Below are 13,624 nucleotides of genomic sequence, written 5' to 3'. Positions count from 1 at the left end.
TTATTTTTTTTTTCTTTCCTTTTATTATTTATTTATTTAATCTTAATTTAATTTTATTTTTTTCAGTGATCCAAGATTCATTGTTTATGCACCACACCACTTTATTTTTGTTAAGCTTTTATTTATTTATTTGAGAAAGAGAGAGAGCACAAGCAGGAGGAGGGGCAGGCAGAGGGGCAAGCAGGCTCCCCACGGAGCAGGGAGCCCAACACACAGGACACCAGGGCTCAATCCAAGGACCCTGAGACCATGACCTGAGCCAAAGACAGATGCCTAACTGACTGAGCCACCCGGGTGTCCCAAGAATACCAGGTTCACTTTAATATCAAACAGCAGTACCCCTCAGCTAATACCTGGGAGGCACACATGTTACCTCAGTTTATTCCCGCAAAGGGGTCATGAGATGCTACCATCACGTCTGTTTGACAGACGGGCTAACGTTTAGAGAGCTTCGAAATCCTGCAGCCAAGCGACAGAGCTGGGATTTGAACCAAAGGCCCTCGAACTGCTTCCCCACAGCTCCACAATATTACATACATACGATGACCTTTCTCTAGGCCTTAGACCAAGAAGAGAAGGAAATCAATGCCCTATCTTTTAAAAGACAGTTTTCAAAGGCGCACACAGAAACTTTATCATTTATTATGACGTAAAGCAAAGAATGAAGAGAACTTCCAAAGTTCAAGTACAAATAGAATCATTCCCCCCTCAGAAATAAAGGCAAGGAAGCAGCTTGGCAGGACAGCATGTGACCCTTAGAGGTTCACACCATCACAAGAACCAGCCCAAGCAAAATTTATTCATAGCAGCCCATAGAACCTGTTATTTTAAGTTACTAATATGTCAATCTGTTAAGAGGATTAGCCGTCTAAATAAAAAAGAAAAGGAAGCCACCTCCATCCTTATAACTTTGTATTGAAACCTAGAAAGCTAAAGAATAAAAAAAAACAAAAAAAATGTAAATAATTTTTCAACCTCTGAAAAATTTTGTATTTTTCAGACATGTGAAATGACTGAGATCCGCAATCCGTGAGAGTCATGGAAGCAACGGCTTTGAGGGAGTCATGGAGGGTTTCCCCGGTGACTTCTATTTTAGAATAAACCAGAACATATCTGAAACCCAGAGTTTTACTTTTAAAGACAATGGGTCTGGGAGTAATATACAATAAAAACCATGTCTTACTTTAATGAGATATTAGGTTGAGTCATTCATCCCAGCATGTCTTCGATTAGAGGGATCCTTAATTCTAAGAGTAGAGTGAATAGCAGGAAAAATTTGAAAATGTGCCATCTCTCCAGAAATCGTCTAATACCTCTCTGAAAAACCATTCGTGAAATAAGAAAACCATTTTGCTGACCAAAGAGGTTGCCGATCAGAGTCCGCACCAGGTAGGTACCAAGCTCCTTAGTTAGGAGAAAAGGCGCCCATTGTTCATGGTGAACACACCTCATATGTCTCCATTCTCTGTTAAAAAAAAAAAAAAATCTTCCTTTTCTGTTTCTCCTAGAGCCACTCTGTAAAGGAAATACAGAGATGTGTTTCTGGAAGTAACAGAGAATAAAGAAGGACAAAATCAACCCAATCGGCAGCCAGTTCTCGCTTAAAAAAAAGAGGGGGGAGTTAGCATGTGCACCCCCAGTCCAGATGGTTTGTTTCATCAGTACATGGGTTCCAGGGGAGAATAAGCACGAAGTAAGGCTCTTATTAAAATAAACCACCATGTGTTTCTGAAGTTTGCTTTTAAGTCGTTCCTGCCCAGATTTACTGAAACCCGGAGCTTTGATTTACTCGAGCATTTGGCCAGGGAGGAGGGCATGGGGGATCTACCAAACTTCTTTAGTCAGGGAGGGGATATAAAGCTGGAACACCCCTCCTCCTGCGTTTTGGTGACATAAATCTCAGTCCCTGGAAACAACTCCCCTGCCCTTCCTCCTTCTCCATCCATCCTGTCTGATCACAGAGGGGTTGTCTACAGTTTTCCACTGCAGTCCTCATGTAAGGTAAGACTCTGAGACTCTAACTGACTCTGCTGCCTCCTTCTCTGTATAATCCCCCAAACGACTTGGTTTCCCGGGTGACCTTTCTTTCTCCTACATGGAAGTTACTCTGTGCACCCATATGAACTGGAGTAAATACAGAGGACACACGACTCTAGATCACTACATGTCCAAAGGCTCTGTAACCAAGGAAAATATCAGATACTCCCTTGCTTGTCATGAAACACGATGACTAGACCCCTACTCTGTGCTCAGAGAAGAATGTCCGGCTCTGAACAGCAAGGATGACTCACAGACAGTGAAAACCCTTGCAAATAAAGAACTCTATTGAGACAGACATTTGCAATGCCAAGTAAGCAGGTTTATTGAGAAAATACAGAGCGAGACAAGTTCCCTTCCTCAGAGGCACAAAAGCAGAAGCCAAAAGACACAGCAGCAAGGTCAAAACATGTCAAAACCACCAGAGACAGGGTTTCGGGAAGTAAAGTTTCTGGAAACATCCAGAGACATATGCGACACCAGTGATCGACCCTTAAACTAAGCTTGGTGCTAGCCAGAAAGATCATCGATTGCCAGAGGCAGCTTCTTCAGAGCTAGCCGCCAAGCAGTCAGGCAGTCAGAACAGTGGTCAGCAACGGAGAGTTGTTCAGGGACAGGCAGCATGCTGGACGAGCCTGGAAACACCGCTGGCAGGTCCTGGAGTCTTGATTCGCTCACTGGCTCCTACACACTTAGCAAGTTCTTCGACAGCTGGACATGCAGGACCGCTGGTACGTCCTGGAGACCCCGCAGGCTGGTTGGCAGACAGTGGAGATTCCTCCCATCGGTTGGCACCCAGTGGAGATGCCCCCCAGGGGCTGACAGCCACTGGAGACAAAGGTGAGTGGCCGGCTGTAGGTGGTTGAGCAAGGATTGGAGACACAGGTGGTTTGCCGAGAGCAGGTCACCTGTCCATGGCTGGAGACGCAGGGATTGGACTGGTAACAGGTTGGCTGGCAAGCAGTGGACTCACAGGAGGACCCCTGGCAGTGGTCCAGGAGCCAGGAGCCAGTCTGGAAGGAACTGGGCAAATAGATACCGCTCAGGCAGTCGGCATCTTGGGAAGAAGCCGTGGCAGCCGGAGCCACGGGGACAGTGCAGTGTCCTCCAATAGGCCTGGAAGAGCAGTTTCTTGTAGAACAGTTGTAGGACATGGTGCCAGACAGAGAGCTGCGGGTAACTTGCTGAAGCTAGCTGCTGAATGGTGAATGTCCCTTCAGGTCCCTGAGCTTTTATATATCCTTGCCGGTGGGTGGGGCTCCCGCCCTGGTCCGCCTGGCTTCTTTGGCTCAGACCAGCGTGCCTTAGAACATCTTGTGAATCTCTAGGTTAATTGTCTCTTGAGAAGCCTTCATCCTCATAAAGACAGTTTAGTAGTTTGGTAACTAAATCATAAGGCTTCTGTACTGTACTTAGTCCCAGGATTAAGGTTACTTGACAGCTTCAAAGCTATCGGTCATCCCAGCCCACACTTTGTCCCTCATTCATCTTGCTTGGATACAATGAGTGTCGATCTGACGGTAACACCAAACATGCCACCATCCTGCCATCACACACTCTCCCCCTTCTGACCAGGACTCCTTACAAACCCACGCCCTGTTTGGTTTGTTGTCGGCACTTAATATGTTTTAAGCATAACTTAATCAGCCACTCTTCCATAGCTAACGGGGCTTCTCATGGACAAGGAATCTCCTTGAATATGCTTCAGGGTGACAATGACAACACCTGTCAGGAAACCAGACACAAGGACTTATATTTAGGATATGCGCTGGCTCAGAAAATTAACCAAGTGACTGGGACAAGAGACATTCAGGAAGGGTAGAGGGCAGTGGGGCTCACCCTTTATGTCCAAGCAGCAAAACAAATTAGAAACTAACTTAGTGGGACTGTGTTTGTAGCCAAGTCCCTTTCTAAATAAATCGGATGAGCTTTATTCCTGAAATTTTTACTCCAATAACAATGGATAAGAGTGATTCATAAGATTCATTAATATACCAGTGGAATGGGCTTCGTTAAATTTTAAAATTACTATAATGTTAATTCAAAAGGGTACAGTGTCTTTCTCCCAAGATGTTCAAAATAGTCAAAAGCTATTTTTTTTTCCCACACAGACACTTACAGAAAGCATGCATTTTTATCACGGACCAACCAAAGGCTCTTGAAAGGATTGTCTACATCAGGGATAGGGGGAGGAGCACGTGTGGAAGCAGGCACTTAATCAATATTTGGTTATGAATGAATCAATGTGTGAACAGTGTACTATGATATTTAATTATTCTTTTTTATTCCTGGGGAAACCACATAAAGATATCATTCTCCTTTATCTCATCGCACTACAAGACGGTCAATTCTGAACACCTGTGTGACCGATTCTCTCCACCCACCTGTTCACAACCATTTTACCTCTGGCAAAATAATTGCTTTAGCATAGTCTAAATGGTCAGTGATATTTCTATATCAAAACAGCTGTAAGATCTGACTCGTGTTGTAAACTGGCTTACATGGGATAGGAGAGAGGGACAATCATGGATTTACATATCTTTGAGGGCAAGCAGACAGACTATGCTTTAGACATCCGCAGAGCAAATAGCTTTTTTAGAACTCTCTGGAAGTCCCTCTGCAAAATGCTTCATCCATCTCTATTCATTACACTAAAGCCATACCAGAAGCTCCCCAAGTTTCTAATTGGAAACCAGTAACACACCCAAACAAGACAGTGTTGTGCTGTGGGCTGTATTATAATTCCCAGGGATCAGACCATCTCTCCCTCAGTGACTCGCAGCGTGTTCTCAGGTAGAGGGAGAAATTAACAAGATGACTGCTTTCCACAATGTTATAACTACGCTCTTCCCACCACGAGGAATGTCCCAGTTAGTGTTTGAAGGTTAGAGTCCTGGTCACAGGGGCTGGCTTGCTTGTTTCAAATGGATGAGTAGTTTACAGGCTTCTACCAGCTATGAATTCATTGCCTGCTATGGAAAAGTACTTAATCATGCAAATTAATCAAGTGACAAAAGCAAAAAGTAGAGTCAGTAGTAAAGTTACACATAAGTTTGCAGTACCCATTGTCACATTTCTGAGATGGTAGAGATGTTTATATATCCTTACTCTGTCTTGAGTTCTCTTTTCCACTGCAAGTTGAAAATTGCACATAAAAGGATCTTAGAAAATATCTTGCATCAGCTTCAGGAGAAAAGGAAATGAACATTTTTTTGTGTGCATGACCCTCTTCCGGGCATGGAGTTAGAGGTTTTCCATTCTCCATATTAAATGCTTCCAGCAACCCTATGGAGTAGGTGTCATGTCACACAAAGGAACTAAAATTCAAGGAGGTTGAATGGCTCGCAAAGTTCATGCAGTTTATATTTGACTAAGTTGAGATTCAAATAAGACAGAGCCATGAACTATCAACCTGCATTGGGTATATTTAAACATGATGAGATGCCTTCATTAAAGCTCCAGCAGAAAGTTCCAAAAAGAATCAATCCACGAATGTTCTATTAATGGTACTACAAAGAATCTAGTCTTCCTTTCTCTTTGAGTTTCTCAAAAACAAAAAAATAAAGCTTTTAAATCGTAAGTTACAAGCACCGCTGTCCTTGTATTTCATGTGTTGCTTCATTTATATACCTTTGACAATTTTTACTTCATTAGAATGAAATGCAAGGTCACTACAAACAAAACAGCAAGAGGCAGAGAGCCATCAATAGCTCGAAGCTACAATTTGAAATTATAATTATCTATTACAGTGAAGATAGACAACTAATTGTTCAACAACAGCAGAGAAGTGAAATGAGTTTGCAAGTGTAAGTTGCAAGACCTTTCTGGGGAAAAAAAAAAAAACAGAATTCACAAACTCTGAGATCACTTTTAAAATGATATTTCATGAGTAGTCTTCTTCCAGTCACAAAGTACCCCAAAAACCAGTTATTTCTTTCAGTAGTTAAATCTAAGGGATCTACTCAACAGATTGCTTTCTATTTGACACCAGTAAAATGGCAGGCAGGCTCTCTGGGAAGCAGCAGAACTATCCATCCTAGAGCGAGGAAAACTGCTAATACCCTTCTGCATTCCATTTTGAAATGCAAGCACATAGAGGCAGGTTTTGATTGATTGTAAGTTGCAACAATGTAGAAATTCACACTGACAGCCCTGGGAAGCTTGAAGAAACTTACAACCCTGTTAAATGAAATCAACAGATCATCCATTCAATGGAATGTAAAGAAGGATCCGGCCAGCAGGTATCACCACATAGCTACATGCAACATGAAGCTTTAACTCCATGAAAAGCCTTATGAAGGTTATCCTCCAGTCTGCAGAGTGTGAAGTGAGGGAGGTGTGGTGAGAGCCGGTGGGGAGAGATTAAAGACCTGCTACCCATTATCTTCATCACTGACGGATAATTTGCTCTCGTTTGTAAAGAACAATCTAAGCCTTATACAATAATTATCACAGGCTGCAACTGAGCAATTCTTTCATTCAAAACTGAATCACAGCAATCACTTACACAGCCAAGCGTGTGAGAATAAAATGAATTAAGCATGTGTGGGAGGCTGAACGTTTGATATGCAAGAAGGATATTATTCATCACAAAGTTGGTAATAATGTTGACCAATGCCAGTTCAAAAAACCCACTTAGTCTCATCAAATGGAAGAAGAGAGAACTTGCTGAAAAATTAATCAACATAAAATGAGATTTAGTCATTCTGTATTTCTCCAGGATATTCATACTCTCAAAATAAAGCTATTCATTATCTCTTAAGAAATATAAAAAAGGAACTTAAAATTTAAGCACAGAACATAATGGTTGTTTTAAAAATTAAATACATCTTGGCTGAATTGTTCTCTCTCTTTTTTTTTTTTTCCACTTCACACAAACCTCTGGGTTGAATCTCCAGAATCCTTATTAACCCCCAAAGGCTGTGTGATTCGCACCACAAAACTGAACTGAAATTTATTTTCCAAACTCTTTTCAAAAAGCATTAATCATGGACGGTTTGAGTCTTTGGGGCTGGAGGCAACCAGAGGACAGAAAGCAGAAGGTGAAACACAAAGTTGCTGCTTTTAGAACTTGAAAATACCAGTCACCAACTACACAACGTCTATAAAAATAAACCTTCCGAGGGTAGTGTCAAGGTTGAGAAATCCTAAATTAAATCACCTTCTCTTTCTCCTGATGCCTGTTTACAAGTTCGTGTAATTTTTCATAGGTGCACTAGAGATCACTATCAGGGTGTTGTCAATAAAAAGGAGCAGAATCCCAAGTTGGGGGCCACAACAAACTGTCATGTGGGAAAATCCATGTGTATGCAGTTGGCGTTGCTCCAGTCCCTGTCTTTCAATATAAGAGGTAAACCCAGTTGTGATCAGACATGAGTCATGTTCATGTACAGGGCCTGAGAGAGAAGACTCCAAGTCATTCAAGATGTGTTATCCTTCCCTGATTCAGAATTGCTCAGGGCCTACTAGGTACCCAGCATGGTCAGGATGCTAGCAGTGATGTAGGAGACAGAGGTATAAGATAGGTCGGCTCTGGGGCGCCTGGGTGGCTCAGTGGATTAAGCCTCTGCCTTTAGCTCAGGTCATGATCTCAAGGTCCTGGGATCGAGCCCCGCATCAGGCTCCCTGCTGAGCAGAGAGCCTGCTTCCTCCTCTCTGCCTGCTTCTCTGCCTACTTGTGATCTCTGTCTGTAAAATAAATAAATAAAATATTAAAAAAAAAAAAAAGATAGGTCGGCTCTCAGCATCACCTAGCTGACCCGTTGTTGATAGGCAGCTCTCTCAGAGCTCCCCAAATTGGCCTCCCATCAGGCAGGGCAGGGAGAGAGCAAAAAATGAGGTATGCCACTCCAGGCCGGTTGGTGGCAAATTTTAATGAGCAAAGGGAACTTATATACAAGGCTTGTCTCAGGCAGCCACAAGACAAATGGATCCCCACATCCACCCACCAAATCTTAAAAGTTGATAAAGAGGCCTTAGCTGGGTTCAGTCACATGCATCGTGTAGGTGTTCTCAACACCATATCATTATCTCAAGGCTGTGTCCTTGAAGCAGCCTCTGGGAGCGGGAAAGGACAGTGGAACCCACATCAAGGGGCAGGGGTGAGGAGCCTCCGACAGCTCGAGTCCAGCTCCCGGGTCAGTTGGTGGTCACGTCTTTTCGATGACCTTCCCCAACACCCACGCTTAAGCGCTTCAGACACAATCCTCCCTCCCTGGTCCCATCTGCCTGATGAGGAGGGTTGTGGTAGACCAGTACTATCTCAGGCTAGTAATTAGACTATCAGGACTGGGTCTTAAAGTCCTCTGGTCCAATTCTGTCCCCTGAAGGAGGAGAGAGTAAGTCCCAGAGAGTTATCTTTGGCAAGTGTACCTGACATTCTTGTGCACTAGTTCAAACTCATGTCATTCCATTGTATTCTGCTTGCACAGGCTAAGCCAGCTCCGTGGGGGGTGCACCCGAACACTGCTGCTTCACTTTGGGACCACTCACCTACTTCTTGCTTCTTGTCCTGGGTCTTCTTTGATGTCATAACAAGGGAAGCCTATGCTGACCTACTCTACACTCGTGTATGTACCACCCAGAAATGGGCCCATGCTTAAGCAATGGGGAATGCAAATCAAAGGGCAAGTGCTCCCACCTTTTGAACTCCAGGTAGACAGGTGTGAAATTATTCCAAAGAGTCCCATGGAATTGCACATGAGTTGTTCACGATTGTGGTCAACTTGCTTCCGCCTCCTCCACGTCACTTCCCCTGTACCGCATTCCCTGGAATAAAATTTCCAAACAAACTGTTTCATGCTCTAGGACAAAATCTTGTATACAAACTGAGCATCAAACAAGTAATATTTGGATTTTTAGATCAGTTTAGTAGTTTGAGACCAAATAAAAATGGCAAGAGTTCTTAAACACACCTAGATTGTATGCAGATTATAAAAATTCCCTCCAAGTAATGTCAATCACACTGTGTTGTTTCCCTAAGAATTATACGCCAAAGACATTATTATTGTCAGTTCGATATCACAGTTGTTTTCCAAAATGGAGAACCCATTTTTCCAAGGTGAGATGTGAGCTAGCAATGAAATACGAGATCATTTTAGTTAATAAATACTTTTCCATCTTTCATGGTCACATATTTATTTTTAAATGTATTAATAAAATATGGCTGGATTATCCAAGTCGTAATTTTATGGGAATCATTACATAGTTTGAGGCTAAAGCAAGGCTTTTTGTTTAGAAAGTGAGTTATTATAAATAAGAATATTAATTGAATAATGAGGAGCTTGATATAAAAATATGGCAAAACTGTCAGCATAAAAATCACGGTGGTGGTTTAAAAAGTATTTAAATGATTACCCCAAAACTTAGTGGTTAATAACGGACTCTTAATCTCACAAAACAAACTGAGGGTTGCCAGGAAGAGAGGGTTAGGGAGAGGGGGGTGGGGTTCTGGACATGGGGGACGGTAGGTGCTATGGTGAGTGCTGTGAAGTGTGTAAGCCTGATGATTCACAGACCTGTACCCCTGGGGCTAATAATACATTCTATGTTAATTTAAAAATTAAAAAAAAAAACACCTTATATCAAACCTTGTGGGTATAGCTAAAGCAGGGCTATTATAAAAATTTGTAATTATAAATGTTTATATGAGAAAAAAGTAACATGTAAATATAAATGTCCTAAGTGGTCAGCTTTAAAATCTGGGGGGGGAAGTGTAGCAAAGCAAACCCAACATAAACAGAAGGAAACACACACACACACACACACACACACACACATCCTGTATCATTCTAGTTCTATGAAGTAGAACCTATAAAACTAATCTGGTGAAATTGGAGTGGTGCTTGCCTCTGTGATGAAATGAAAGGGACTGATGGTATGGACATGAGGGAAGATTTCAGGGTGATGACAGTGTTCCATATTTTGATGTGTCAAATTCATGTGTGTATAGGTTGGTCAGAGCTCAAATGTATAGCGATTATTTTCTGCATGTAATTTTACCTTGGGAAATAAACTCAATTTAAAAATGAAAAAAAAAATTAGTGGCTAAAACAGTGGCTATTATTGTGTCCCAGGGTTCTGTGGCTCGACACTTTGATACCCACACATGGAGGAGCCGGGGCATCTGGGGGCTGCCTTTGTCGGAAGGCTCATTCACTCACTGTCACTGGCAGCTGGGATAACCACGTGGGGCCTCTTCATGTGGCCAGGACCTCTCCAACATGGTGGGCAGTTTCAAAGGTAAGAATCCCAGAAGATAGACTTAGGATGAAGCTTTAGCCTTTCTTCTGGCCTGGGCCCCACAGTCATGGGGCATCCCATTCTCCACACGTTCTGTCATAAAATGTCCTAAAGACTCACATCTGGGGGAAGATGAAATAAACTCCACTTGGTGGTGAGGGAGGAACAAAATTCTGACTGAGTAGATGGGACTGAAAACGTCGTTTTGGCCATGAAATTAAAATTACTGTATTCCCAGAGTTGCCAGGATGCCAGAACTAGAAATCCTTGTGATAGGCTTCGTTTCCTCTCAGGAAATCTGAGTTTCACATTCTTCAGTATTAGAATGTTCAGAGGGAATGGGAGGCTCATCACCCCTGTGAATCTCCTGTGAAGGCGACTCCTGTAAGAATTAGTACCCGTTCCGTCCGTCAACAGCTCACTGACTCTCCAGTTTGACAAGCCATTGACTTGGGATTCCCGCCAATTAGCTGCAGGATATGCCCTAGAGGCAGGAAGTCTGGCTAAAGGCAATCCTCAGTTCTTGGAGCAGCTTCAGCCCCTCAGTAATAATCTTTTCTTCTCTATTTCTCATGAAACTCCAGAATCTATGGAGAAAAGATGCATTCGCAGCCTTCCCCAACAGATGAAGTAGTGAGACATAGGGGAACCTGGGAGTCACTCAAAACTGTGGGTACCCTACCAGTCCAGGTCAGCTCTTGGAAGACCATGCAGTGTTATATTTTAGATGAAATTGTTTTGCAATTTGTTGTGGATTGAAAATTATGAAAGTGGAATTAACATTGGAAATATCCAATACCAACAACAATCCTGGAAAGAGTGAAATGTTCCCAACGACTAGACTGCTTTCCATTTTTTGCCTCAATTTTATATTCTAAGAGTTGGTGTCCTCATAGATGGCTCTTACTGTTACTGAATTCCCATTATTTAGGGCAAGGGTAAAACAAAAAAATCTTCCATGTTTTAAGATCATGTGTCTTTCCCCACATGCAACTTAGCCACCTTCAGGATCACAGCTCAAGGTCAAGGCTGTCTTCTTAGACTAATCATAGACTATTGCTCAGTTCTTGCTTTTCTGACCACGGTTATCTCTGATACTGAACTATGAAGTGAACCTAAAGCCAGTACTTGCTTTTGATAAATAACAAAATAACTAAAGGTTGATTAAAAACGACCCTATAGGAAAAGAATCAATCAGACCTAAGATAGCCAATTTCATCTTTCCCATCATCCCTTGACGTAAGCATCCCTTTCCCCTATTGATATTAATATAGTCACTAACTTTTTTTTCTTGGCCTGGAAAGGCAAAGAAAGTAGGGTCTCCACAGCCAAAACGACTTTTCAGTCTGTAGCTTTCAGATTGAGATATTATTCTAAAAGGGATAAAAAAAAATAGCTAATGTGTTGGAGGAAAATGGGCACAGGAGGAAAAAAAAACTAAAAAATAACTAGGAAGAGCCAAAAGGAATGATTAAGTTTCAATATGAGGGATTAGGTTATGTATTATGTATAATTCAAGAATAACAGTAGTCTCCAATTTGGTACTGTCCCAGAATCTGGAGCTATAATTCAGAAGATGGGCATGGAAATAGAATTTAATCAGAATCCATCAAAAATGAAAGAGATAAAAAGAATTAAATGTGTGGACATCTTCAGAATTAAGCAATTTTTGAAGAGATGGCTTCTAAATGTTTTTTTTTTTTTTTAGACTAAATTGTCTTCTACATCTTCTACACTGAGGCTGAATGATAATTACCATTCGAGAAACTGCACTTTAACTGATGCAAACATATCAAGGATAATGCAGTCTTTGTAGAATGGTAGAGACCTGCAGGGCACCTGAGAGCCAACCAGGTGTTCTCATTGTCCACTGGACAAATACATTTTTTTAGACATAATAAACATGTCATTCGGATCATTCAGCTCTCGAACTGGACTCTTGAATTAGAATTCTGATATTAATTTGGTTTTCCAATTGGCCTAGCCTATTAGAACTAGAATGTGCCAAGTATCCAGCACAAATAAGCTGATCTGATTTTCATGTGAATTAAATGGCCCCTATGGTTAAACATCAGTCTCTTGAAGGTTTGGCTAACTTGACTCAGTCCTCCAGAGCCTGCTAACCCTTGGTAAACTAACAAAACCAAAAGGCTCAGTGTGCAAAGTTGAGGAGCAGACCTTGACCCCCCGGTGGCTCTGAACGAAGTACAGACAACAGGCTCAATCCAGATAGCCCATCGACCACCCTCAATGACCAACTCGCTTTACCTACAACAGACAGAGCTACACGTTTCACTAGGAGAACATTTTCTAGCATTATCTAATGATGTACTCCTTCCCCAAGTGTTCTTAGCAAATAGAATCCTCTTTTAAGTAAAATGGTTTAAGTGTAGCAGAAGTTGGACTGACCAAATGACCTGTATAAAAAAAAATAGCTTCCAGTTTTTTAGTTGTTCATTGCTACCTCTCCAAATATTATACCGTATCACTTGAAATTATTTTTTTTCCCACTGCATTTTCTACTGTTGCATGTTTTAAAGGTCTTCCTCCTTAGCTATCTACATCACATAACAGAAACCACCAAATATCACCCTAGTAGTAGTGATGCTGTGACCTCCCATTTATATACTTATAAAGTTAAACGCGAAAGTCAAAAGGTCAATTTACCAAAAAATTGTATGCCGTGGTGGGTTGCCAGGGAAAATATTCTGCAACTGCAGATTCTCTTGAGCTAAGACACAATCTGAGTGATTCATCGGAACAATGATTGCTTATTGCAAAACAGTTCTTCAAGTGGATGTCCATTTATCTTGCTCATTTATTAATTCCTCACCCTTCTTGAGGCATCTGATTCGAGGTGCATGTCAGAAGTTCCACAAGTTTGTCCCCCGACTTTCCCACTGACTCACTGCCTGACCTTAGGCTGCTCATTGAAACTCCCTGGGCCTGTTTCATGACCATCTGTAAAACAGTGTTAATGGGACCTGCCTCTCTGGGGAGCTGCAAGAACCGAGTTATGGTTTATAAAAGGCTTTGTGATTCATACATAAAAGGCACAATAAGAGAGCAAGCTGTCATTGAGCATTACAAACAATTTTCATCCCAATTATTTTCAAGGAAGGGGAGAGGAATACCCTAAGCCTCCAAAAGATAGGAAACCGGGGTGGGCCCATGCTGATGCATGGTGGTTGGTTTCGTTCGTTTGTTTCTAGACATTGGAAATGTCATTTACGTTGACGTTGTCATTTACAGTGACATGAGCACAAGGAGAGGTAAAACTGAGGGGGACATTAAGTAAGCTCTGGGCTCTGGGACCTGGCAAGAAGAAAGTGTGCCACTTTCAAAT

General features: G+C 42.0%; 1 protein-coding gene across 1 annotated transcript; it reads right to left on the bottom strand.

Moving 5' to 3' along the window:
• Positions 1-2,729: 2,729 nt before the first annotated feature.
• KRTAP11-1 (keratin associated protein 11-1) lies at positions 2,730-3,191 on the bottom strand (the record flags this gene model as incomplete). Its single annotated transcript, XM_080825744.1, has 1 exon — positions 2,730-3,191. The coding sequence occupies one exon, from the start codon at positions 3,189-3,191 to the stop codon at positions 2,730-2,732; it is 462 nt and encodes a 153-aa protein (XP_080681870.1).
• Between the last annotated feature and the right edge of the window lie 10,433 nt (positions 3,192-13,624).

Source organism: Martes martes (assembly GCF_963455335.1).
Source record: "Martes martes genome assembly, chromosome: 1".
Lineage (NCBI taxonomy): Eukaryota > Metazoa > Chordata > Mammalia > Carnivora > Mustelidae > Martes > Martes martes.
This window is presented reverse-complemented; position numbering and strand designations above follow the sequence as displayed.